At 36.8% G+C, this 26,049-nt stretch overlaps 1 protein-coding gene across 10 annotated transcripts in view; it reads left to right on the forward strand.

The window, feature by feature from the left end:
* Positions 1 to 26,049, forward strand: part of NIPBL (NIPBL cohesin loading factor) — a 169,741-nt gene that overhangs the window by 139,114 nt on the left and 4,578 nt on the right. For all 10 annotated transcript variants that reach the window (XM_074812998.1, XM_074812999.1, XM_074813006.1 and 7 more), the window contains 20 exons: positions 1,897 to 2,040; positions 7,924 to 8,013; positions 8,251 to 8,468; positions 8,568 to 8,670; positions 9,668 to 9,766; positions 9,868 to 10,014; positions 11,201 to 11,335; positions 12,503 to 12,601; positions 13,846 to 13,899; positions 15,083 to 15,191; positions 15,758 to 15,894; positions 17,468 to 17,608; positions 17,928 to 18,021; positions 18,126 to 18,280; positions 18,531 to 18,621; positions 21,841 to 22,014; positions 22,566 to 22,756; positions 23,547 to 23,654; positions 24,858 to 25,058; positions 25,495 to 25,641. In XM_074812998.1, the coding sequence (XP_074669099.1) occupies positions 1,897 to 2,040; positions 7,924 to 8,013; positions 8,251 to 8,468; positions 8,568 to 8,670; positions 9,668 to 9,766; positions 9,868 to 10,014; positions 11,201 to 11,335; positions 12,503 to 12,601; positions 13,846 to 13,899; positions 15,083 to 15,191; positions 15,758 to 15,894; positions 17,468 to 17,608; positions 17,928 to 18,021; positions 18,126 to 18,280; positions 18,531 to 18,621; positions 21,841 to 22,014; positions 22,566 to 22,756; positions 23,547 to 23,654; positions 24,858 to 25,058; positions 25,495 to 25,641 (2,637 nt within the window). The remainder of the gene's footprint in view (positions 1 to 1,896; positions 2,041 to 7,923; positions 8,014 to 8,250; positions 8,469 to 8,567; positions 8,671 to 9,667; positions 9,767 to 9,867; positions 10,015 to 11,200; positions 11,336 to 12,502; positions 12,602 to 13,845; positions 13,900 to 15,082; positions 15,192 to 15,757; positions 15,895 to 17,467; positions 17,609 to 17,927; positions 18,022 to 18,125; positions 18,281 to 18,530; positions 18,622 to 21,840; positions 22,015 to 22,565; positions 22,757 to 23,546; positions 23,655 to 24,857; positions 25,059 to 25,494; positions 25,642 to 26,049) is intronic.

Raw genomic sequence — 26,049 nt, forward strand, 5'->3', positions numbered from 1 at the left:
CACAGTCTCTCCAGGGGTGTACCTGCTGCAGCATAGACTGAGCCACAGTCACAGTCTCTTTGAGGTGCACCTGTTCCAGCATGGCCTTATCCATGGGCCACAATCCCTTCAGAGATATACCTGCTCCAGCGTGGCCTTACCCACAGCCACAGTCCCTTTAGAAGTGAACCTGCTCCAACCTGGCCTCACCCATGGCTACAGTCCCTCCAGGGGTACCTGCTCTGTCGTGGGCTTATCCATGGCCACACGCTTTGAGTTGCTCCAGCATGACCTCATGCACAGCCACTGATGCTTCAGGGTGTACCTGCTGCAGCATGGACTTATCCACAGCCGCAGATGCTTGGTGGTGTACCTCCTGCAGCAAGGACTTCTCCTTGGGCCACAGTCCCATCAGAGCTATAGCTGCTGCGGCACAGACATACCCACAGCCACAGACACTTCGAGATACTCCTGCTCTGGCGTGGACTTACCCATGCCCACAGACACTTTGGGGGGTCCTGCTCCCATGTGGACTCATCCACAGGTCACCGTCCCTTTGACTGGAGTTCACACTGGAGTTCCAGCCTCTCCAGTACAGCAGCACAGGAACAGCAGTGATGTCCTGGCCATCTGCCAGCCCAGGCACATCACCACTGCTGTTACCAAATGCTCCCTGACACAGCAGAGTAAAGTGATAAGCAGCACAGCGAGCAGCAAAAGCAAAAAGCAACCACTAATGAGCACTAGACTCTAATATACATTCGGGGAAGTAAGTCCCATGGCAAGCACAGGAACCTGCCAGTTAATAGCTAAACAGTAATAACAGCTATAAATTCGATCTAGCACGTTCCAGTCAAACCTGTCCTTATCTCCAGCCTTTCGAGCCTCATGTTGGGTGCCAAAAAGGACGGTCGTGGTTTAACCCCAGATGGCAACTAAGCACCACACAGCCACTCGGTCACTCCCTGCCCCAATGGGGAGGGGGAGAGAATCAGAAGAGTAAAAGAAAATTTGTGGATTGAGATTAAAGACAGTTAACAGATAAAGCAAAGCTGCGCACACAAGCAAAGCAAAACAAGAAATTAATTCACTACTTGTCATTGGCGATCAGGTGTTCAGCCATCTGCAGGAAAGTGGGGCTCCATCACACATAATGGTTACTTGGGAAGACAAACACCATTACTCCAAATGTCCCCTCTTCCTTCTTCTTCCCCCAGCTTTATATGTTGAGTGTGACGTCATACGGTATGGAGTATCCCTTTGGTCAGTTGGGGTCAGCTGTCCCAGCTCTGTCCCCTCCCAGCTTCTTGTGTACCTCCAGCCTAGTTGCTGGTGGGGTGGTGTGAGGAGCAGAAAAGTCCTTGGCTCTGTGTAAGCACTGCTCAGCAGTAACGAAAACACCTCCGTGTTATCAAGGCTGTTTCCAGCAGAAATCCAAAACATAGCCTCATCCTAGCTACTATGAAGAAAATTAACTCTATCTCAGTCAAAACCAGCATAACATGTTTTTAGAGAGTTGTTCTTCAGTATTACAATGCAATTAATGCAGTGATTTGAGCTGTTTCTTGGAAAAACATTTTATGGATCTATTCCTGATAAAATGTAGGTTTTTTTATACTTACATGAAGTTGTATTATGGTGCTATTGCAAAGGATATCTGCTGTACTAGTTGCCCAGTTTATTTTATGAAAAAATCTATTTAAAAAAAGTCTAACAGCCATATTTGTAAAGAGAGGGACCCAACAAAGGAAGAAACATTAATATAAAGTGTATCTGCAATGTAATAGTAAGTTACATATTTTTATGCACCATGAAAGTTACATGGAATTTTTAATAAGGTCAAGCAATCTCTTGTGAGAAGAATCTCAGTTGCATAAATAAATATTTGTTTTTAACAGTTTATTCTGTTTTTCTTAGGTTCACCAGTTCAGTAACAAATCTACAGAAATGGCATTAAGAGTTGCATCGCTTGACTATCTTGGAACTGTAGCTGCAAGACTGAGGAAAGATGCAGTTACTAGCAAAATGGATCAAGGGTCTATAGCCAGAATCCTCAAACAGGTGTGTGAGAGATCCCATGCCAGCTGGATTGAGATGTATCCATTCAAATTCTTGAAAATTTTAAAGATGTTTGAAAACTAGTGTTGTGTAGAATCAGTCTTCCTTGTTCAGATTTCTGAATCAAATATACTCAATTTATAAGCATCACATTTGTTAGCTCATGTCTTCTTGCACCATCTCTGTAGTGATTACATGAAGTGGTTAATTACAGTGGTTAAGCCAGTTTTCTTGAGACAATACAGAGGAAATAATGGAGCAACAGTTGGAGTCTATCTTAAGAGGCCTTAAAAATACGTATGTATGTGCATTTGCTATTGCAAAGTGGTAACTGAGCTTCTGGCACTCATATATTAGAGAGTTAAACTGTTAGGCCTGTAAAGTTAGTTTTTACGTGATATGGACTTGAATGTATCTTTCATTAGAGAGTGCATATTTGCATTTCTGCTAATGCTTCTCCAAATCTGCAAGGGTGGCAACAATTATCAAAGAAATATATGCATATGGGCTCTATACAGTACATAGTATAACGAGAAAATCTCAGATCTTATGTGCCCTTTTAAAAATGTGGACTTGCACATCTCTTACGGACACTATACATTTCTGTCTGAACTACTGACAGTTCTCAGCATGATCTAAAGTAGTGTGGAGGTTTGAACTCAGCCGGCAGCCAGACCCCACGTGGCCAGCCGTTCACCTCCCCCTCCCTCCTCTGGTAAAATAGGGGAGGGACAAAAAGGCAAGAATTCGTGGGTTGAATAAAAAGAAAGAATTTACTAAATATAACAAGAGAACAACAGTAACAATAGCAAGTCCAAAAAGAAAACTGATAAAATGCAGCAGTGGCTTACCGAGCGCGGCGACCACCTCCCCACAGCAACAACAAGACCCAACGAGCAGATGGCGCGCGTGTAAGTCCCAAGCGAAAAAACGCCGAGAGAGAGAGAGAGAGAGAGCCCACCCACCTAAATCCCTGGGCATGACATCACATGGTATGAAATACTCCAATGAAAATTAACTCCATCCGGGTCAAAACCAGGACAGTCTCCACCCCTTATTCCATACCATTGATGTTATGCTCAGGTTTCCAAATACATCTTAAGGAATCACCACCCCCTTTTTTCCCAGGTCTCACCATTCCCTTAGTCTATGGGCCATCCTTCACAATGTTTGCTGAGTTCATTTAGTCCATAACTTCGGGTTCCATCTGTTATGACAGTATATAAGGCTGGAGGAATGAGGCAGAGTTGGCTCAGTCGGTGGAGCAGGATGCTTTGGATGTGGCACAGGGATGTTGCAAGGCACCAATTGCCATAACAAGGTTATTTGACAGTCCGGTTCCTTGGCTATTTTACTCCTAAAAACCGGATCTCTTGTGCAGGTCCCTTGACTATATTACACTTTATGGCAAAACGAGCTCTCAGAAGGATTTGGATTATTTTCTCCCCTTTCTCAAAAACTACTTCTGCTGTATTACCCCATATAATGATGTCATCAATATACTGTAAATGTTCTGGGGCTTCGCCTTGTTCCAGTGCAGTCTGGATCAGTCCATGGCAAATGATGGGGCTGTGTTTCCACCCCTGGGGCAGTCGATTCCAGGTGTATTGGACACCCCTCCAGGTAAAAGCAAACTGTGCCCTGCATTCTGCTGCCAGAGGGATGGAGAAAAATGCATTGGCAATATCAATCGTGGCATACCACTTGGCTGCCTTTGACTCTATGGCATGCGTGCAAGCCCCAAGTGAAAAGCTGAGAGAGAGAGAGAGCCCGCCCACCTAAATCCCTGGGCATGACATCACATGGTATGAAATACTCCAGTGAAAATTAACTCCATCCTGGTCAAAACCAGGACAAGTAGTCATATCATTACCCTTTCAGTTACCTGAAAAGAGTGCAGACCTATTACATGTACTTTATAATGACTGTTACAGATTTATGTTGAAAGAGAAAATTCCGCACTTTACAGGCATTCAAAATTCATCCACTCCTTTATGATACTGATACTTCCCATAACTTTTGTTGATTAGAATATTGTACAACAAGTAGTGTCAAATCTTTATGTCCATGGCTTGATATAATTTATACTTCTATGTTCTAAGGGGGTATAATTCTCCTCTGTTGGCAGTGATCCTGACAATTCTACCTTAGACTTCGTAGGGAAATACTTAAGGAAAGACAAAAGGATTTTTCTAATCTCCAGAATTTACAGTAGTATTGAAAGTTACTCTAAAAAGATACATACCTGGGTGGTGACCTGAATTTTTCTATTTGTTTTGGGGTTTTTACAGGATCAGACAGTAACTAGACATTGTTATCTGAAGAAAACAAAATTGCTGTGAGCAGTTGAGTGCTAAAAGTATTTTTTCAGTTACGGGAAGTTTGACATCAGTGATGGTAGACAGTACCATCCATGCATTGTGGAAGTTGTGTACTATACAGTACCATCAGTCAGGGTAGACAATGTGTTGTTTGTAAATTATTTGTAACATAAAAATAAATAAATAACTGCAAATGTGTGCATGACAGCTAAGCTTCACTTTGCTGTTAAAACGTCAAGAAAATGAGAAGATCCATTGGTAGACATACTCAACTGTTGTCATCAGAAACTTAAATTACTATTTCCATTGAGAAATAAGCTTAAACCTCTACAGATTTTTCCTTCCCGCTGAATTGAATACTAAAACTCTGTTAGGTGTTTCCTTCTGTGCTCTGATATCATTACCAGGATATTTCCCAATAACTGATTAATACTTGTAACTCTACTGTGGTTTGGACTCATGACCTATAGAATTAGATTTAGGAGAAAATCTATTCTGGTTTGACATTTCTGAACAGTAGAATTTTTTTTGTAGAAATCTGTCATAGATTGTTGAGTTGATTTGAACACTTGTGCATGCTTTTCATTAGTTTATCTCTTAATTCACTGATGTTCTGAACTTATAACTACCTTTCTCCACTTGCTGATGTTTGCGAGCTATATTATGTGCTATGTGACAAGATTCTCAGTCTGTGCTGCTCATGCAGAAGTTAAGATGGTTATAAGTTACAAGTTTTATTGCTGAAGAAGAGAAATGTTTTGTAGATGAAGAATTTTAAGCCAGAAATTATTCTTCTACTTTTACTATCAATATTGAATATGGTTTGTTGTGGGCTTCACTGTTTCTCTTCATTTGTTCTGGGTTTTTTACTTGTTTGAAAATAGTTAGGCATCAAGCAACCATTTTATTTACCAGTTATACACATATTTTAACATTGCCTGAAGGCCAGAATTTCAGATCACAATTTGCCCATATATTAGGGTGCCAAATGTGTATATATAAACCTATATCAGTGTTATGCATGTTGTAGACATGTTTTGAACTCTTGAACTCATTCAGTTTGAAAAAAATAGATCATTTTGTCTGCTGTAATATCAGCAACTGCAAGGTCCTATGTATTTCAGTATAATACAAAGGAAAAAATGGTGGTTTAAGGGTTTGGTTTTGTGGTGTCTTGTAGATGTTGAGAAAGTTATTTTCTGACTCATTCACAAGTTCATTGATATTGATTTATTCTCTATACCCTGTATATGAGGAGAAGTACATTGTCTTGTGGTCATATATAAGATTGTTGTTTGATTTACATAGGCTAGAACTATGTAAAAGATCAGGATATGCACAGACTCTTTAGAATGGTTTAAGTTCAAAGGGGCCTTTAAAGGTCATCTTGTTCAACCCCCCTGCAGTGAGCAGGGACATCTTCAACTAGATCAGGTTGCTCAGAGCCCCGTCCAACCTGGTCTTGAATGTTTCTGGGATGGGGCATCTACCACCTCTCCAGGCAGCCTGTTCCAGTGTCTCACCACTCTCATAGTTAAAAAACCCCTCTTCCTTATATCTAGTCTAAATCTACCCTCCTTTAGTTTAAAACCATTTCCCCTTTTCCTGTCGCTATAGGCCCTATGAAAAAGTCTGTCCCCATCTTTCTTATAAGCCCCCTTTAAGTATTGAAAGGCCACAATAAGGTCTCCTCACAACATTCTCTTCTCCAGGCTGAACAACCCCAACTCTCTCAGCCTTTCTTTGTAGGAGAGGTGTTCCAGCCCCCTGATCATCTTCATGGCCCTCATCTGGATCTGCTCCAACAGGTCCATGTCTTTCCTGAGCTGAGGACTCCAGAGCTGAGCACAGTACTCCAGGTGGGGTCTCACCAGAGAGGAGTAGAGGGGCAGAATCGCCTCCCTTGACCTGCTGGTCACGCTTCTCTTGATGCAGCCCAGAATGCAGTTGGCTTTCTGGGCTGTGAGCGCACATTGCTGGCTCATGTCCAGCTTTTCATCCATCAGTACCCCCAAGTCCTTCTCTGCAGGGCTGCTCTCAATCCCTGCATTCCCCAGCCAGTATTGAAACCAGGGCTTGCCCCAACCCACAGGCAGGACCTTGCACTTGGCCTTGTTGAACCTCATGAGGTTCACATGGGCCCACTTCTCAAGCCTGTCCAGGTCCTTCTGGACGGTATCCCATCCCTCAGGCGTGTCAACTGCAGCACTCAGCTTGGTGTTGTCTGCAAATCTGCTGAGGGTGCACTCCATCCCACTGTGTCACTGATGAAGATATAAACAGTACTGGTCCCAGTACAGACCCCTGCGGGACACCACTCATCACAGATCTCCATCTGGACATTGAGCCATTGACCACTACACTCTGGATGTGACCATCCAGCCAGTTCTTCAGTCACCAAACAGTCCATCCATCAAGTCCATCTCTCCCCAGTTTAGAGAGAAGGATGTTGTGGGGGATCACGTCAAGGCCTTACAGAAGTCCAGATAGATGACATCCGTAGCTCTTCCCTTGTCCACTGACGCAGTCACTCCATCAGAGAAGGCCATGAGGTTGGTCAGACAGGACTTGCCCTTTGTGAAGCCATGCTGGCTGTCTCAAATCACCTCCCTGTCTTCCGTGTGCCTTACATACAGGAAATATAAATATTCCCTATTAAATAGCCTCTTGGAAAAAATGCATTGTTTTTAACATTCATACAGTTTAGATACTACAAATCTGATACTGATATTTAGATACTACAAATCTCCAGCACTAGTTTTCAGATGAGTATTTCATACATAATGCTCTTTTTGCATCTTAAAAGCACTTCACAGGAAAATTAATATTACTGTATTCTGTAGATAGGCTTTATGCAGTAGGTGACACTTTTAATAAAATGTGTGTTTGTTCTCAAGCTTTTTGACTGATAGAAACTTAGCTGGATCTCAGAGAGCATGATTCTTCAGTGCTGGAGCTCAGAGGTGTTTGGGAACAACCTCTGTGAGTTCTTTCCTAGATTGAGCACTTGCTGCACTTTCTCTGTATGGATGCTTTATCCCTGAAAAGAGTTATACCAAATCTTTTTACAGAGGGATAAGTTATTTTTATTTCTTTGATGTTTCCCATACCTTTTTACTGTTGTCTGTTTCATATTTCTTTTTATTTTACTTTTTTGCCTTTTATCCCTTGTTCACCAGAGAAGTCACTGTTTTGGTATTTAATATTGTTGAGACAGCTAACAGTGACTTTTATAGGTTAAACTTGTGTCAGTCTGTTATGCATGATTTCAATCCTTTTATTTTCCTCTGTGACAGAGGGTCTTCACACAAGATCATAGAATGAAAATTAATCAATCAGCCTGTTTTAAAACCAGTCTTATTCTGCTGTTAATATTTTCTAGACTTCAGAGCCACAGTCTAATTTGTCTCCATCTACGCATTTCATAAGGAATTGGTTAAAAAATTGTTAATGTTCTGCAGCTATCAAAACATCTGATTTCAGTATATTTTATATGTGGACATGCAGATTTTCAGATGATAATTACCACTGTGCAATATTCTAACTATCTTTCTCCTTCTGACAGGTTTCAGGAGGAGAAGATGAAATTCAACAGCTGCAAAAGGCTTTGCTAGATTATCTGGATGAGAACACAGAAACTGATGCATCACTAGTGGTAAATTTCAGCTTTCTGGTGTAAAGTGTATATAGAAATAATTTCAGTAATGTGTACTGACTAAAATGATTTTTGGTTATGCATATTAGTGCTTAAATTAAATTGTCACCATAACATATACTGTTGATTGTATTTTCAAAAATATTGTTGATGCATTAGACTCACTTAATCTTATAAATCTGTTAATTTTCCTTTTCTATATCTTTGTTTTCTGTGCATCCTACTGTATTTCTCTAGTTTTCTCGTAAGTTTTATATAGCTCAGTGGTTCCGTGATACAACTATGGAGACAGAGAAAGCAATTAAATCTCAGAAAGATGAGGATTCATCTGAAGGAACTCATCATGCAAAAGACGTTGAGACGACAGGACAAATCATGCATAGAGCAGAAAGTCGCAAAAAGTTTCTTCGCAGCATCATTAAAACTGCTCCATCTCAGTTCAGTACACTTCTAAAGTATGTTTCAATACCACTTATTTCTTTACTAGCCATGCATTTGATGTTTTAAATATTTTTTAATAAACATGTCCTGATTAATACATGGATTTGTTGCAGGATGAATTCTGATACTGTGGACTATGAAGATGCATGTTTGATTGTTCGCTACTTGGCCTCTATGAGGCCGTTTGCCCAGAGCTTCGATATTTATTTGACACAGGTAAACTGTGCCAGAAGTCTTAGTACAGTGAAAAACAGTTGGTTTCTGATTCCAAACACTTTTGCTGTAATGTGCCATATCTGTTCATTGTTGAGCACAGGTATTTAACAGGCTGTGATAACACCATGTGCTTTCATATTCTGTATTGATGACATAATCACTTATGTTTCTTTTTCTTGCATGCATTTTGTATGTCATACTGTACATACATTATTTTGTTTGTCCGTGTATGTGTATTATAACTTTACACATTATATGTGTAATTATAAAATCATTATAATTACACGTATGTAGGAAGAGGATAATTACAAAATACGGAAATAATTTTTACAGTTTCTGTAAGGTGCATGCTCATTTGGTAACATTAACTCATGAAATTGGGCTTAATTTAATTTGAAAATACAAGGCAGCTTGGTCAGTTGCTTGCAGTGCATGTTGCTGTCACTTTGGAAGCTGTTGTTTGACTAGTATTGTTTCTTTGTTTTTTCTGGGAGTACTAACATGTTGGCATGGTGACATATTTCAACTCCAGTACTAGTTTAGGTTGCGTTACTTATATTGAGCCACATATGGAGCAATTCTTAAAATTACAGTGTCCAAATCCAACTCTCCTGTTAAAAGAACCATGGTGAAAGACACAACTGAATGACAAATGTAGAGTTTAAAATGAAGGGACTTAAAGTGAACATACAGACCCTGTGTAAATCCTGTCTGGACCAGTTTTAGAGATGTAGCAAATCCTAGTAAATACCCATGCTCAGCTATCAGTGCCTTGGAAGATCACTTGCATGCACCTTTTTACTGTCTGAGAAGATATATTCAATTTTTATATATTCTTATTTTCTTTTTTTCAATTTTTAGATATTCTTATATTCTATTTTAGATATTCTTATTTTAGTTAAATTGTTTGCATGTTATTCTGCTGCATTTTTGCCTGTTAAACATTATTTGCTACCTTCTCAAAGCAATTGAATCTTTGTTTTTGTTCTCTTATTAGATTCTGCGTGTACTTGGTGAAAATGCAATTGCTGTTCGAACAAAAGCCATGAAGTGTTTGTCTGAGGTTGTTGCTGTAGACCCCAGTATTCTAGCCAGGGTAAAAAAGGAAATATCCATCTTGCGCATATGTTCTTCTGTCATGCTTAAAATAAATCTTCATTTCTTATTTTGAATTTATGTTTCGTTTTTTCTTTTTAGCTGGATATGCAGCGGGGTGTTCATGGACGGTTAATGGATAACTCCACTAGTGTACGAGAAGCAGCTGTGGAGCTGCTTGGCCGGTTTGTGCTATGTCGTCCTCAGCTTGCTGAGCAGTATTATGACATGCTGATTGAAAGAATATTGGTATGCTGACTTGTGATATTTATGATAAAATAAGTGGCACTGGAAAATTTGTTTTTAATGGAGTTTATATGTTTAATAATATGGAATGATGATCCCAAGAATAAATTATATCTTACTGTTTTATGGGGACCATCATGCTTTTAAGACCAACCTTGTAAAACACATCACTTGTTTCCAGTGAGGCTTTGTTACATCAAAAGGTAAACATATATAGAGTTGTACTGCATCACAATGAGGATTATATTCCTTTTGATTCCATTCTTAAGGCACAGATTGGGTGAAATGAGGAATTTTGCCACATCTCTGAAGTCAGATACGAGCAGTTCAGTAGTGTGGGAGATGAAGAAATATCTACAACACAGTAATCTAAAGATGCCATTTGTAATCCAAAAGAAGAAAAAGATAAAACTACTTTGCTTTTCTATGTTATTTTTAGTGTTTTAAAAGGCTTGTTATTAGAGTTTTTATACAAAGTGTTTTTTGTCTGGGCATTCAGATAAAATACAATGTTAATTTAACTGTAAGATAACACTAGCTCTTAGCATCTATGTCAGGTTTTTAGCCAAATACTACTCATTTGCTATAGTTACATGATAAAACATGGTTGTGAAGGGTTTGGGAGATAAGTAGCTTCATGTGCATATGAGCATGCATAAGGCAGTTCATCCTGATGTTCAAATTCAACAGGTTTTGAATAAGGTAATAGGAAGTGAAGCTCCTTATCCATCTCCTTAGACAAAGCCTAGGAACATGGAAAGGATTGCTGTATGTATCTTATCCATAAGCTTTATCCAAAGGCTTGAAGTATTACAGTCCAGATCTACAAAGAATCTTGTGTTTTCCAACAAAATAGCTAAAGCATCATCACATCTAGCTTGTCAACTCTTGAATTAAGAAGTGGAATTATACATTTGCAACATCATGAGCTCTTAGATGGGGAGAGTATTGATGGAGGAAGTGTTTCAGCATTCTGGGGACTCAGACAGAACCTTTAGAATCATTGCAAATAGAGTGGTACAAGTTACGCTGACTTTTTGTATAAATGCACTTCAGAATAGTTTAGCTGCCTTTTCTAAACAAATTTTGCAAATCATACTGGGCAATCTTCAAATATTAATTCATATAATATGTAAGTTAATTCATATTTCTGATTGTTTTCAAGAGTGTAATGCTTTTCTCTTCACAGGATACTGGTATCAGTGTCAGAAAGAGGGTCATAAAAATACTTAGGGATATCTGCATCGAACAACCGACATTTCCCAAAATTACAGAGATGTGTGTGAAAATGATTCGGAGAGTCAATGATGAAGAAGGCATTAAGGTAGAATGAAACATATCTTTAAGGATTTTAATAATTGTTATTTTGGTGTTTCTATATTTTGCCAAAAAAAAAAAAAAAATCAAGTGTTGCATTGCTCCTGTGTAATATTTATGACTTACTTTTAATTTTTGAGACCAGATACCTTAGCTTTCTAAAATATACTGTCTGACTTTTTTTTTTCTCTTCTGTTTTCTTGAAGTTCTTGCTGACAATCAAATTTAAAAAGTTATTTTCTAGAGGTTTTTTTCTTCTTGCAAGTGTTATCTCTAATACTTGTCTTTTCTAACAAGTAAAATTAGCATATAAAACTTCTTTCTGCTAACAAAATAAACTTGAAGTCAAAATTAACTACTTGATGTTAATATATGTAGATTTTTAAGTTCTGCATATAAAAATTATAAAGTGTTCCTCTGTGCTAATTTTGCATTAATTCTGAATGTTCAATGAATCAATTAGGGGAGAACTTGTAGAGTAGGGCTGATGGTTGGACTCGATGATCCCAAGAGTCTTTTCCAACCTGAGTGATTCTGTGAATTATTCCTCCTAAAATGTTACTTAGTGATTATACTCTATTCTTTGTGCAATGTATATACAGAAGATTATGTATTAAATCATAAACATGACAATGATGGTTTTGTTTGATTTGGCAAAATAATTTTAAAATTGTTGGGTAATTAAGAAGACACCTGTAATAATTTTGTATCACACTTCCAGTAGGATTTGAAATCTGCAAATTTAAAGCTGCAGCATATATTTTTATCACTTGAGATACATTAATGCAAAATGGCTTTCTGATAAGACTGTTAATCAAGAAGTAAATGAACAGCAGTTGGTGCTGCTGGGAAAGGAGGATGACTTTGTTGTCTCTCCTCCTTCCCCCTGCCTTTCTAACAACATCAGAAAAAATGAGGCATTATCTTCAATATGTTTTTTATGTTTCTATGAATGAGGAGACTTCTTACAACCATATACCTTATAAGTAATTTGGGAATAATTTTGCTTTCATTCTATTCCACTTTTTCCTTCATCCAAAAACATTGGAAGGGAATGTACGTCCTATGTTTGTGTAGAGAGACTTGGCTTCTCTTTCTTTCCCACCTTGTCACAGGTTTTGCAACAGAATGGAGAGAAGTTTGTTTATTTCTGATAATATTTTTTTTCCTTCAGAAATTAGTAAATGAGACATTCCAGAAGCTCTGGTTTACTCCAACTCCACACCATGACAAAGAAGCAATGACAAGGAAAATACTAAACATCACTGATGTGGTATGTTAAACAAATTTGAATTAAGTTCTGTGCAAAATTTGATTATGTCTTTAGTATCTTTAAAATATTGTCTGTAGTTTTTTAGAATACAATAATTTAATTGTCAGATGGTTTTCTTTTTATATCTTCTGGCATTGAATATATGCCAAAATTACTCATCTGATGGAACAGGCTATAGGATACTTTAAATTCTCACTAATCTGCTGGCAATGATAACTGGGACAACACTATATTCAGGTTGTATAAAATACTTCTTCAGTTAAAACACATCAGATTTCTATTATATTTAACATTTTCCAGGATTTGCCAGTAGCAGCATATAGTTAAGCCTAACTAAGAATTCATCTCTTAAAAGAAATTTTCCTCAAACAATTGATAACATTTATTTTGAAAGGTTAATAAGCCGTTTTAACAAATACAGGATCATGTTCTCACCCAGTGTAAACTCAGTGTAAATCTGCATAATTGTATCTATTTTTTAGGAGCAGCAAATTAAATAGCATGTCTCCAAATTAACAAAATAGGTTTCAAATAAAATGCTTTAATTTGTAGTGAAAATGTGTTGTGTAAAACCACTGTGCTGAGAAGGTGTTTTAACATCAGTTATACCAAGATGTAAATATAAAATAAAAGTACTCACTTCATTATTTACAATTACGGGTTTAAACTTCATCCTGCTTCTCAGTATTTTTACAAAATGGTAGTCTAGTGTGCATTTTTCCAGACTGAGAATTTAGTCAATTTGACTTCAGCTTAACTCAGTTCTCCTGCCAATTCTACTTTGGAGCGAGCACCTGTGAGCAGTTCCTGACATATGATACCAGTGAAGGCTTGGTTTGTTTATATAAAAATATGTATATACATACATAGCATACATACATATACATACATAGCATACAGGCTTGTTCATTTTTAATATGTCAGGCTTGTATTTGTGCTTTAATCTGTGTAAAATGTTCTCCAAAACCAAAATTTGGCTTATGTTAGAGCCAGCAATCTCCAGTAAAATGTATATGCATTGTATTGTATGGAATACAAATTCTGGAGTCACTTAAATGGTAAGAACTGTTTTTGAAATGCAGAAGACAGTTTGTGATCTCCAAAGGTACAAAATCATTATACTGAATGCATATGAAAATATATCTATGCATGTTTACTGGTCTTTTAAGATGGCATCTGTGTTGAAGTAATTTTTCCTCAGATGTGTTTTGTATTAACTAGTTTATTCTCAAAAATACTTCTAGGTTGCAGCTTGTAGAGACACAGGGTATGATTGGTTTGAACAGCTTCTTCAAAATGTAAGTAATGAATTTTGAATGTATGGTGAAATCATTGTTAGAATTTTAACATTTCTTTTAGTACTACAACCAGGGGGACTACAAGAGCAATCCTTTGCAGTAGACAAACTCAATTCATGCCCTTTAAACATCTGACCTTTTTTTAATCTCCATCAGTGCAATTTTCTTTGTCTCTGATATTAGTTTCTGTCTTTCCATATAAACTCTTTTAAAATATTTCACTTGGTTTTGGGAGGGGGTTTTGTTTGTTTGTTTTTTATTTCATAGTCTCTTCAATAATAAGTGACATAGCATGAAGTGCACAGCTAAGGTACTTAATTCTGAAACAAGACATCTAGTGTAATGTAGATCTTTTTAAAATGGTAGATAAGTGTATTTTCATATATATCCAATATATTTGTTACACAGTTTACAGAAGCTGTGATTCTTCAGAGTATAGATTACTTCTACATTATATTTTACTCTGATTTTTCTAAGAAATTGAGCTTGCTTTCTTTATATCTCTTAACCTGTGTTATCATTCTCCTGTCCATGATTAATTTTCAAGCAAAAAAACCCTTTTAATTTTACTTTAGCCTGGAGTGCCATGAAAATACATACCAAGTAAACTAGAGCCTTTTAATGCACTGAAGAAAAGACTATAGTATGGTCTCAATCCTTCTTAGATATTAAAGGATCTTCATGGACACAAATTTCAGTACCCAGAGTCATACGGAAGAAGGTTAACTGATTAAAATGTTCATAGAACTATGTTTCATCTTTGTTTGATATTTGTGCTTAGTGTCAAAAACAGCATTCCTTTTGCATTTACTTTTTTTTTACCTAAGCATTTTTAAAGTCTTCTAAGTCCTATTAGTTACCACTGGGAAGTATGACTACATTACTGTTTTCTGCATTATTTCATTAAGCACAAAGTTAGCTTTCATCCCAATGCAAAAATCAATAGAACTTTTCTGAGGTTTTTATTGCAGTTAATTTTTCTTTACTTCTCTTGAATTTTGGTTTGAATTTTTACTTCCCTTAATTTTTTCTTCACCATGTAATTTCTGTCGAGAAGTTCAATAAATACTTTTGTAGTGTAAAATCCTTATGTATCTGTAGTAATTGTTATAAAACCAGCACGTGTTCAATGTAAATGAATGTACTCTTAATGCTAAATCATTTTCTATTTCATCTGCTACAGCTGTTGAAGTCAGAAGAGGATGCCTCATATAAACCTGTGAAGAAAGCCTGTACTCAGCTTGTTGACAATTTGGTTGAGCACATTCTTAAATATGAGGAATCTTTATCAGGTGATATTATTTACTACCCAGGAGCTAAACTCCTTTGATTTTTATGTGATAGTGTAACAGTGGTTCTTCAGATTACTATCATGACAAGTTGCTGTTACAGAATTCTTGTTACAAAACTCACGGTAATGAATTTTTGCTTTTAAGTTCTTTATGAACTTTTGAGCAGTGTATAATAATAAAGCTTCCCTAGTTTTCACTAGCTAGCCACAATAGCAGAATTGTTTTTAAAATACCTTGTTCAAACTTTTAGATCATGAAAACTAAAGCATTGCAACTTCTATTAACGTATGTTCCACAGTTATAATAGGGAATCATTGGCTGGGCCAGTGTTCTGTGTACAGTAAGTAGTTTAAAAACTAGTGATATCTTTGAAGCATCTTTGCTTCTTTTTTCACATATTTTGTGATCACATACAAATGTTACTGTGTTCTCATCTCTAATTAATAAGAATATTCTGTATTGATCTTGAAAGAGGTGTGACGAAAGAGATATTCAAACTATGTTTAAGCCATGTTTTTCATTGCTCAGACATTACTTGGACTTTTGTATTTTTTAATCTTTTGCAGATTCTGACAACAAAGGTGTGAATTCTGGTCGCTTGGTTGCTTGCATAACCACTTTGTTCTTATTCAGCAAAATCAGGCCCCAGCTAATGGTCAAACATGCCATGACCATGCAGCCATACCTGACCACTAAATGTAGTGTAAGTAGAGAAAATCAGTCTTATTCTCCCCAAATAATTCAGTATGGAAATGAATGGCTGTCTTGTATACTTGATGAAATTGAAGGTAGGAAAAGAAAAATTAAAACTGTTTTTATTTCATGGGGGTCATAGTTTCTGAAGATACTGTGTCCTTTTGATGATCTCTGTAGCTTCTAAGGTGCTGTTCTTCACCCTCTACCTTCACATTTTGCAGCCAAAGGGAACTGAAACTTGTGCTGCCTCTTTCCCTTGTGGACTAAGACCCAGTTTTTCACCAGTTGTGACACAATTTCATAAAATTGCTTTGTTTTATAGTCACAGTCTTAAAAGTAGTTAATATTTAATATATGAATCTTTAGACTTAAGGGTATGGTTCTATAAGATAGAGTGATCTAACATATAGCAAATATATCAGAAGGGAAATGTCCTCTTCTGTACTTCACCTCTCACTTCCCTAGCTCTAGTGGTTTTGTATTCCCCTGTTAGACAGTTTAGCTCACAAAAATGGTAGAGAGCTATAATGCTGAACCTACCCCCACTCTGGTAAAATGGCTGCCCTCCTCTGAAACATTGCGGTCCTTTCTGTTATTTGATTAGCACAGTTGGCTCAGTGAAGGTTGTGATGAACCCCTGATCCTGCCAGAAGGAGCAGGGCAGGATCATGCAGCCATGGCTTAAGGAGAAGTGTGGGTGGGTGGCAGCAATCCATTACACTAGGTCAGCTGCCCAGGGCAGGACTGAGAGTAATTATCAGCTTAGATTGTAGGTATAGCCTAGCATTTTGCAGGTTCAGCCCTGGAGCTTTCTCTAGGCACATTTACAACAGACTTTTAGAGCTGCTTCTGATCAAGCGGTATAGGAAAGGGTTATCTGATTATTTGCTTGCTGAAACCCCTTTAGTGGGCTGCATTGGTTTTTTACTTATAAAGGTTGAGATGAATTGTAGAATTACCACTGTCAGCTTATTTGAATAGGTTAAATAGCTTGGTAGTAGCATTTGGGAATTATCCTATCCTGATTAGTGAGCTTGATTTGTCAGAAAAAGTCAATGGAAGAAAAAGCAGATGTATCTTTAACAGATAAATGTTTTCCATAGATTCCTCACTTAGAATACATACACATTTATGATAATGCAAACCAGTAATAATTTTAATTGTAATTTCTACATCAGTGTGCATTATTGCCTATTTTGGTTAAGGCACACTGAGTCATAGCACAACTTCATTTTGTTGCTGACATTTGTTTCCAGGTGTGTGTTCTGTAGTATGCATGTGTCAGGAACAGTTCCCAGATTTATTGTAGGACTAGAAATTTTCAGGTCTGTCACAGCCTTGATGAGAGGTGAAATTCTGCTTGTACAGATTTTTTTTCCAGCAGTTCTGTAGAATACAGAACTAGCATTCATAATAATATGTAACTTAATAGCAGATGTAAACTATATAAATACTCTTGTAGATCTTTCCCAAATGTCTTGCAGGAGTTGGGGGTTTTGGCTATCAGTGCATATTAATAATACTTAGCTTATACGTAACATGGCCAGAAATATTAAACACTATAAATACTATTGTTTCAGACCCAGAATGATTTCATGGTGATCTGCAATGTTGCAAAGATCTTAGAGCTTGTAGTGCCACTAATGGAGCACCCAAGTGAGACCTTTCTTGCCACTATTGAGGAAGACCTCATGAAACTCATCATCAAATATGGCATGACGGTAACCTTTTATTTGCTATTATTCAGTTGATTCCATTTCACATTATGAAATACATGGTTTTGATTTAAAGAAAATCTGTCTTCATTATGAAGATAACTACTGAGCCGTGAAAAATCAGTGTACTTAGTTTCCTGGACTTTGGATATGTGTTGCTATATTTTAACAAGTTTGAGCACGTTTTTGGAGCAGTCTAGGAGATTAGCATTACATCTGTTAGAACATTAGTTTTCATTCAGCACAGCTTTTTCCTACATAACTTCACAAAAATCTCAATTTAAACTTCTAAATATATAATTCATTTGATCTTTCTTGCTCCTAGGTCGTTCAGCATTGTGTGAGCTGTCTGGGGGCTGTTGTGAACAAGGTCACACAGAACTATAAATTTGTGTGGGCCTGTTTTAATAGATACTATGGTAAGTAAAATCACAACATGTAAGTTTTCAGTTTTGGCTACAAGTCTTATCTTAGGGATACACCACGATTAAACACTGTGATCAAAACTTTTATCTTACTGTAGGTGCACTTTCAAAATTAAAAAGTCAACACCAAGAAGACCCCAACAGTACAATACTTACTGCCAATAAACCAGCACTCCTTAGATCACTTTTCACTGTTGGAGCACTGTGTCGGCATTTTGATTTTGATCAGGAAGATTTTAAGGGCAACAGTAAGGTAAAATAACTTGTGTTTACTCTCCATGTCTTAGATACACTTTAATTTTAAAGCACATGATTCCTAGTCCCTCAAAGCTATGTATTTTTTCACAGTGCATACAATACAGATTTTGTTTTAAATACATGGGTTTGCAAAGACCATGCAGTAAGATTGTGTTTCTCCTTTTTGATATTTATGCTTTTTGTAAGAGATTAAAAACATCTGTTTCATCTTCAAATAGCTATTATTTTTGTTTTAATTTGCTCAGGTTAACATTAAGGATAAAGTACTTGAACTGCTGATGTATTTTACAAAGCATTCAGATGAAGAAGTACAGACAAAAGCCATTATTGGCCTTGGTAAGAAATATTAATAGTTTTTATTATTCTGCTATAGTAAAAATCCACACGCATCCGTAGGAATTCATGTATTTGTATAGTGGCAAGGGATTTTTTTAAAATCAAAATTTACTGTGTGTTTTATTTGAGAACTGGCTATAGAAAAGTTGTCAAAGGGTTGCCAGTTGCATACTTTGCTGCAGAGTGGATGCTTTTAACAGTGAATGCCTTTGGATGTGTGACCAAGTCTTAAAGCTCAGTGGATTTCCAAAGTAATGGAGATGTTATTTTTTCTTCACATGCAAGTATGTTGTAACTCCAAATCTTGTTTTTCAGTCCACAAGGTATGGTTAAAGAACAATGAGAAGTGCTGGAAAACTTTGAACATTTTATGTGTAGGAGCAGATATTCTGCAAGTGTCAGGGGAGCTCTGGAAGTTTATACCAACTGGGGGGTGCTCTGTGATACTTCACAAGGCATTGAGATGATATCATAGTGTAGATACTACAGTTTGCTTCAAGATTTTAGCTGTATTTCACTTTTTTGTGGTATTTCAGTGACTTGCAGTAGTACATGAACTGCCATTGAGTGGTTTGTATCATGTTCATCCTCTGCTTAAGGACAAAAACCATACATGTGAGAGAATCTTGTTTGGGCAGATAGGCCTTGGTTTCTGGAAGAGTTCAGTTCATGGTTATGGCTTAGTCTAAAAAAAGTTGTCACCCAGGGATGTGAGCTTGCATTGCATAGTTTGACTGTGGACAAGAATTTGACTCTTTATGTTACTGTCTAGGTGACTTTTCAGATATCCTGCTTCAATTCAGGCTAGGGAGGGCTCTGAAAATAAGGACCAAGACTGAATCTTTTTATATTCTATGGGAAACCATTTCAGACAGCTGAGCAGGATTAATGGCTTTAGAATTGCCTCTGCGGGAGCAATTCTATTGTTTTCTGGGCGAGTTGGAGTTTTTCTAGTCATTACATCAAGGTGCACAACACTCACTGTAGTCCAGTCCAATTTAATTGTCCTCTACAGCATACTGCATGTCGGATAGGGGGAAGATATGATTGCTTTGCTCATGGATGTGGAGAATGTTGCATTTGCCAAAAATGTTTCTAAATGATAGACAACTGTGATGAGAAAATGGCAGTGGCTGTCAGTAGGCATTCTTGAGAATTTTTTTTTTCTCTGCCTGTAAGCATATCAGTCTTTAATTAAGCTTTGGACAGCTGTTTTCTGTGATGTATTGATCTCATCTAAGTACTGGTTCCATTTTGAGGGTAGCTGTTGAATGTATGGAGATGCGGTACTGCAAAGTTCCACCTTACAGGCTGGTAGTTGAGCAAAGCTGTCAAAGCCTTTCAATGTTTGTGTGCGGCAATAAGCTGAAAAGGACTAGCGAGCTAATTAAACATTATACACAGTGAAGACATCACATGAAGAGTGTGTACTTTCCTATCGGTAATTACTAGTGTGTTGTTTCAGTAAGGATGCTCAACAGTTTTAGCCTTTGCTTTGGGATATATCACTGCTATTGAGGAATTAAACTTAACCATAAGCTTAATGATTGTGGTTATGCTTCTTTTCCAGATGTGTACTTTCAAGGTAGGTTAAGGATACAAAATTTTCTTAATAAATTTAGCTAAACCTCTTAAGTACCTAGCAGGTGATGTCTTACTTGGCCAAGTTCAGTGCTTACTCCTAAGATTCTCAAGAGTGAAAACAAAGGTATGAAGAGAAGTGGTGTGAGGGAAACCACAAGTGCAGTCAGTCTTTGAGAGAACACAGTAGGTGCCTTTTCTCATCTCCTGTGACAAATTCTTACACCAGTAAGATTTCTTCCCTGTTTAAAGGAGATGGAAAAATAAGAATTTCCCTGACAATACCAGTGGTTTAGACTCCTTTAAGTGAATGAAGGAAAAAAGTTGTGGGTTATTACACATATATGCACATGCTTTTCATTTTTAAAGGTAACCTTAAGAAGTGGGTTGGACTTGCTCAGAGGTGGTCAAGTTATAAACATCAATATACACCTGTATAGAGTGCACAATTATACCACATACGCCAAAGACCATCATCGTTCCTTTTTATTTTTTTCTCCTCTTTCTCCACCTCACCTGCTTCTCTCTGTTTCTTGTTTTGAGACTGAAATGAAACCTTAAACACACTGAGGTCTTGCCCTGGACTTAGCCTTTACCTACTGTCTTTTCTGTGTGTATGGAGCCAGTTTTAAAAACTTGACTCAGTCTTCTATTTGATACAGCTGTTTTTATACATTGCTTTTGCATAGTTTTATTTGCTTTTATTTTTTTCCCCCATTCTTCTTTTATGTTTGTGTGTTTTCTGTGTGTTCATTCAGAATCTTAGTTTCTTGTGGTCATAAAAAATACATTTAACATCTGCTTTTCTTTAACAGTTAAAAAAAAGGAGTTAAACATAATTTAAATTGGGAGATTATGTTCCCATTACTGTTTTTTTATGATACTTTGTAAGAGTTTGTCAGCAGCACTTCTAAATCTACATATGTGATCTAAAGTGGTATATACTGTCACTAATTTAGAGAAGTTTTTATGAAATATAGACTAAGAACAACCAGTTCCTTGACGAGGGTAAGGCTGCAGCTAAAAACAGTATCTTGCAACAGATGTATTCTTGGGAACGCTTCAGATAGTTTTCAAGATAAGACCTTAATAGGTAGATGAATAATGACAGCGAGAGGTATAAATTTTACTGTGTTCATTGTTGGTTTTTTTCTTTTTAAGATTTTATTTTTAAATACTTGTGATATCTGTCAATTTTGCCACGTTTGCTCTGCCTGCATATGAATAACTCTTCACAGTTTCAACAGATTGGTTTTTTATCCAAATGTATTAGAAAAACAGCAGGTAATTTTTAGTAATGTTCCTGCTTTGGTCTTCTGAGAGCTCCTAGTCATTCAGATGGAGGCCTGGACACACTTCCAGACCTGTAGAACTCTTCTTAGTGTAGCTGTCCTGGTTTGACACCCCATCTTTATCCATCAAACAGAGTCATGTCTAATAGAACTGTCATAGCTAACAGAACTTATAAGTATGGATGATGCTCATATAGAAAAACAATACTGTTCGGACTAGAAAAAGCTATACTGTTGGGAGGAGGTAAATTTCATACCTCTATTTTGAAGAAAGTCTTAAAAAGCAGAAATACAATTTCCAGATGATAATAACGTGGAATATTTCCTCTTTTTTCCCCCCTCTTAGGATTTGCATTTATACAACACCCAAGTTTAATGTTTGAACAGGAAGTGAAGACTCTGTACAACAGCATTCTTTCAGATAAGAACTGTTCAGTAAACTTAAAAATCCAGGTGTTAAAAAACCTTCAGACGTACTTGCAGGAGGAGGATACACGTATGCAGCAGGCAGACAGAGACTGTAAGTGCTGAGTTCTCTGTTAATACGGCATGCAAAACCTCACTTTCATGCATACAATTACTATGTATGTAAACTGGGTCACTTAAGATTGTTATCAGATCAGTAACTCTGTACCCAAAGTATCTCAGAATAATTTTCAAAAATTCACTATGTGCATAGGTATATACACATATTAGGTATATTATTTACTTTCAAGATGTATAAAACCTGGAAGCAATCTGGAATGCATAATTGCTGTAATGATGGTAGTAATACTTTTTATCAAAATCTCCTCTAAGGTTAATTTGCAGATAGAAAACAATAAATACAATGTAAGAAATGTTAAAAATTAAAAACCTTTATTAGGCAACAAGACTTTAATTTAAAAGTCATGTCTTTTTGGTGTATATTTACCATCAGACTGTTCTATGTTTCATGAGATCATAAACCCATTTTAAGACAGCTGAAACGTGCATGTATTGTAAAGCTTAAAGATCAGCATGCATCAAGTAATGGCAAAGTAAGTTATTATACTGTGGTGAGTGTGCTATTGCTTTTGTCCTTTTTTACAGGGAAAAAAGTAGCAAAACAGGAAGACCTGAAAGAAATGGGTGATATTTCCTCAGGGATGAGTAGTTCCATCATGCAGCTATATCTCAAACAGGTCCTTGAGGCTTTCTTTCATACCCAGTCCAGTGTACGCCACTTTGCTCTAAATGTCATTGCACTGACGTTAAATCAGGGTCTCATCCATCCTGTTCAGGTATGGTAAACTTTTATGAGTGGAGTTTTTTGTTATTCAGGTTTTCAGAGATTTTCATACTTGCTACAAAAATTTCCAGTTTTTCTCTTCCAGCTATGTTACAGTAATTTCTTATTGTAGCAAGTGGCCTTTAGAGAAAGCATATTTTGAAATCTGTTTTATGTTGTTTAGCCAGTGAGGTTCAAAATGCTGTATTTTCTATTTTTGGATCAAGATGTAAACACCCAGCCAGTGCCTAAAGAGCACGTACAAATGTACACTGCAGCATATTTCTTTATAGATTTCAGGTGTATGCCAAGTTGTTTTCTTCATCTGCTTCTTTATCCTGGAAAATTCGTTAGCTTACTTCCACCTCAATCCCCATGTCCTCCAAACACTATGGAATTCCACAGTCAATGTCAGAAATTCAGTCATCATCTCCATTATTCTTTGCTTACATAATGTTTTTGTAATTATTTTTTATACTGCAGCCATTGTGCATGTTCAGTCATAAGTGGTGGTTTTGTGGGGTTTTTTAAATGTCATTTTTTTGTAGTTGACTTCAGAGTTTGAGAGAAAGGGAGATAAAACCTGAAACCTCACACAACTTCTATCATTTGTAATGTTGGTCTCTCGTGTATTTTGTACTATTTGCTTGCAAAAATTGGTTGGGTAGGAGGTTGCATAGAGCTTCCTATTCTACTTTCTGCAGTAGTCAGAATATAACAAGAGCAGTAGTGTAGTAGAAGAACAAAGACTGAGAAGGAGGAGGTACAATGACTCTGAATAATCATTTTGTTTGTTTTTCAAGTGTGTGCCATACTTAATTGCTATGGGCACAGATCCAGAGCCCTCTATGCGAAATAAAGCTGACCAGCAGTTGGTGGAAATAGACAAAAAATATGCTGGGTTCATTCACGTAAGTAATACTAACTTAACATTTTACAAAATAGTGTTATGTTCTCTAGTGGTTTAAACACCTGAATATGCCTCAGCTGGAGAAAAAGAATGTAAAGTAACAAGTAATAACTATAAGCAGTTGTAAAGATGATCTTGACTTTTTACCCTGTTTGGAGAAGTGTCTCTTCCAGTCCAAAATTTCCTTTAATTTATAATCCACAGTAATATTTTCCTCACTGAATAGTACTTAAGAGCATTTATTTGATAAGAGGCAAGGACAGCTGTTTCATAATGTTTAGCAATGATTTTCTGGTATTAGTGGACTAGGAAAGAGAACACCTTGTGAAAGTAGAAGTCCTAGTGTACATGTGTTAGAACGTTAAGACATCAAGGCTTTATAAATGATAAAGGAAGGAGCGTAAGCAGCTGTTTAGATCTGAGGAGTCCTGCTGAAAGGAAAATCTGGGGGCTAAGTGAAGTCCTGTGAAGTTGTGGCATAGTGACAGTAATTCTGTTTAAGATCTGAAACTGAACTGCAGCACCCTCTCCTTATTTCAGAAGGCCCCAGTCTAGGTTCAGAGTGTGTACTACGTTGTGGGACTTCTCATATTTGCTTGTGTTTCACTGCAATTGAGGTATTGCTTCTAAACAGATACCTAATCCAGTAGGTGAAGCCTAGCAGATGAAATTTACTATGTAGGCAGCTAGCATTTAAGACAATGTATAGGTGAAGAGACAACAGCAGCAGAGGTAGTATGAGGAGAGTTGGATAGGCAGCCTACCTAGAGATTCAGTTTGTTTGGAAACTAGAGCAGGAGAAAATTATAGGAAATTATAGGATATATGCAAAAACCCCCTCGTTTTCTGTTCGTTAGTCCTATTGTACTAACATGGACTCAGTTGTTGGTTTCACTACAAGTGACGTCAAGCATATACATTTGGTAGAATATTCTGTTCACGTATGAAAACATTCCAGCGTTCTTGAAGATTGTTTAAATTGGAATAACTGGCTGTAGTGAGTACACAGATTAGCTGTGTGTTTCTAACAGAATTTATAGTGAAAGCAATTCACAAGACATTCTGTTTTAATCCGTTTGCCAACTCATAAGGTAGTGTCACCTCAGTGTGTTTTAAACTCCAGATGAGCATCCACTTAAAAGGAGTAAGTTTTACTGCTTTGAAAACAATGGTTTCAATAAAGATAAATACATTTCCATTTCAGATGAAAGCAGTGGCTGGTATGAAGATGTCTTACCAGGTACAACAGGCAATTAATACCTGTCCAAAAGATCCTGTAAGAGGTTTTAGACACGATGAATCATCCAGTGCATTGTGTTCACACCTATACTCCATGATCCGAGGGAACCGTCAACACAGACGAGCGTTTCTAATTTCTTTACTCAACCTCTTTGATGATACTGCAGTAAGCATCACACTTCCTTCACTTAAAACGAAATGCAGCATTACAACCTTAAATTCTCCTTTTACAATGTATTTTTGTGTCATAATTATTGGTAACTTTATTTCCTTAATGTGCTTTGTTTTGCTTTGTAATATAATATATATTGTATAATATTATTATAATGTATATAATATTACCTATATAATAGAATACATTTGTTACTTTTGCATCATTCTGTACCTTTCTATACTCAGTTTGGACTGATCAGAAATAATGTATCTTCAGGTATGATTAAATTTTGCATATATACATGTTGTTTAGAGTGGGTTTCAGGATATATGCAGGATAAAATTTATTATCATATTTTTGCTCTAGACTGCTAGGAACACAGCCTAAGTGCAGATATCTAAGATATTTGTATGAGTATTTATATAGACTTTTTTTTTATAACTTCCAGAAAACAGAGGTGAATATGCTGTTGTACATAGCAGACAATCTAGCCTGTTTTCCTTACCAAACACAGGAAGAGCCACTGTTTATAATGCATCATATAGACATTACACTATCAGTTTCTGGTAGCAACCTACTACAGTCATTTAAAGAGGTATGTGCATTTATATTTTATTATATTTACTACGGTGGCAACATAAGCTTCTCTATAATTTAGTAGATTTTTCAGTGAGCACAGTACCATTATTATGATATGGACCAGTATCATTACTTTGTAACCAGTAGTTAAAAACAGGCAATCCTTTCCATTCTGAACTGCATCTGATAGGCACTAGTTTAAAACTTTCCTTACATTGTTGCTTACATTATTAGAAAGAATGATGAATTTTGAGATCTTAATATCACAGAATCACAGAATTGTCTAGGTTGGAAAAGATCTTGAAGATCATCCAGTCCAACCATTGACCTAACACTGACAGTTCCCAACTACACCATATCCCTCAGTGCTAAGTCAACCCAACTCTTAAACTCCTCCAGGGATGGGGACTCCACCACCTCCCTG

Source organism: Strix aluco, chromosome Z (assembly GCF_031877795.1).
Source record: "Strix aluco isolate bStrAlu1 chromosome Z, bStrAlu1.hap1, whole genome shotgun sequence".
NCBI classification, from domain to species: domain Eukaryota; kingdom Metazoa; phylum Chordata; class Aves; order Strigiformes; family Strigidae; genus Strix; species Strix aluco.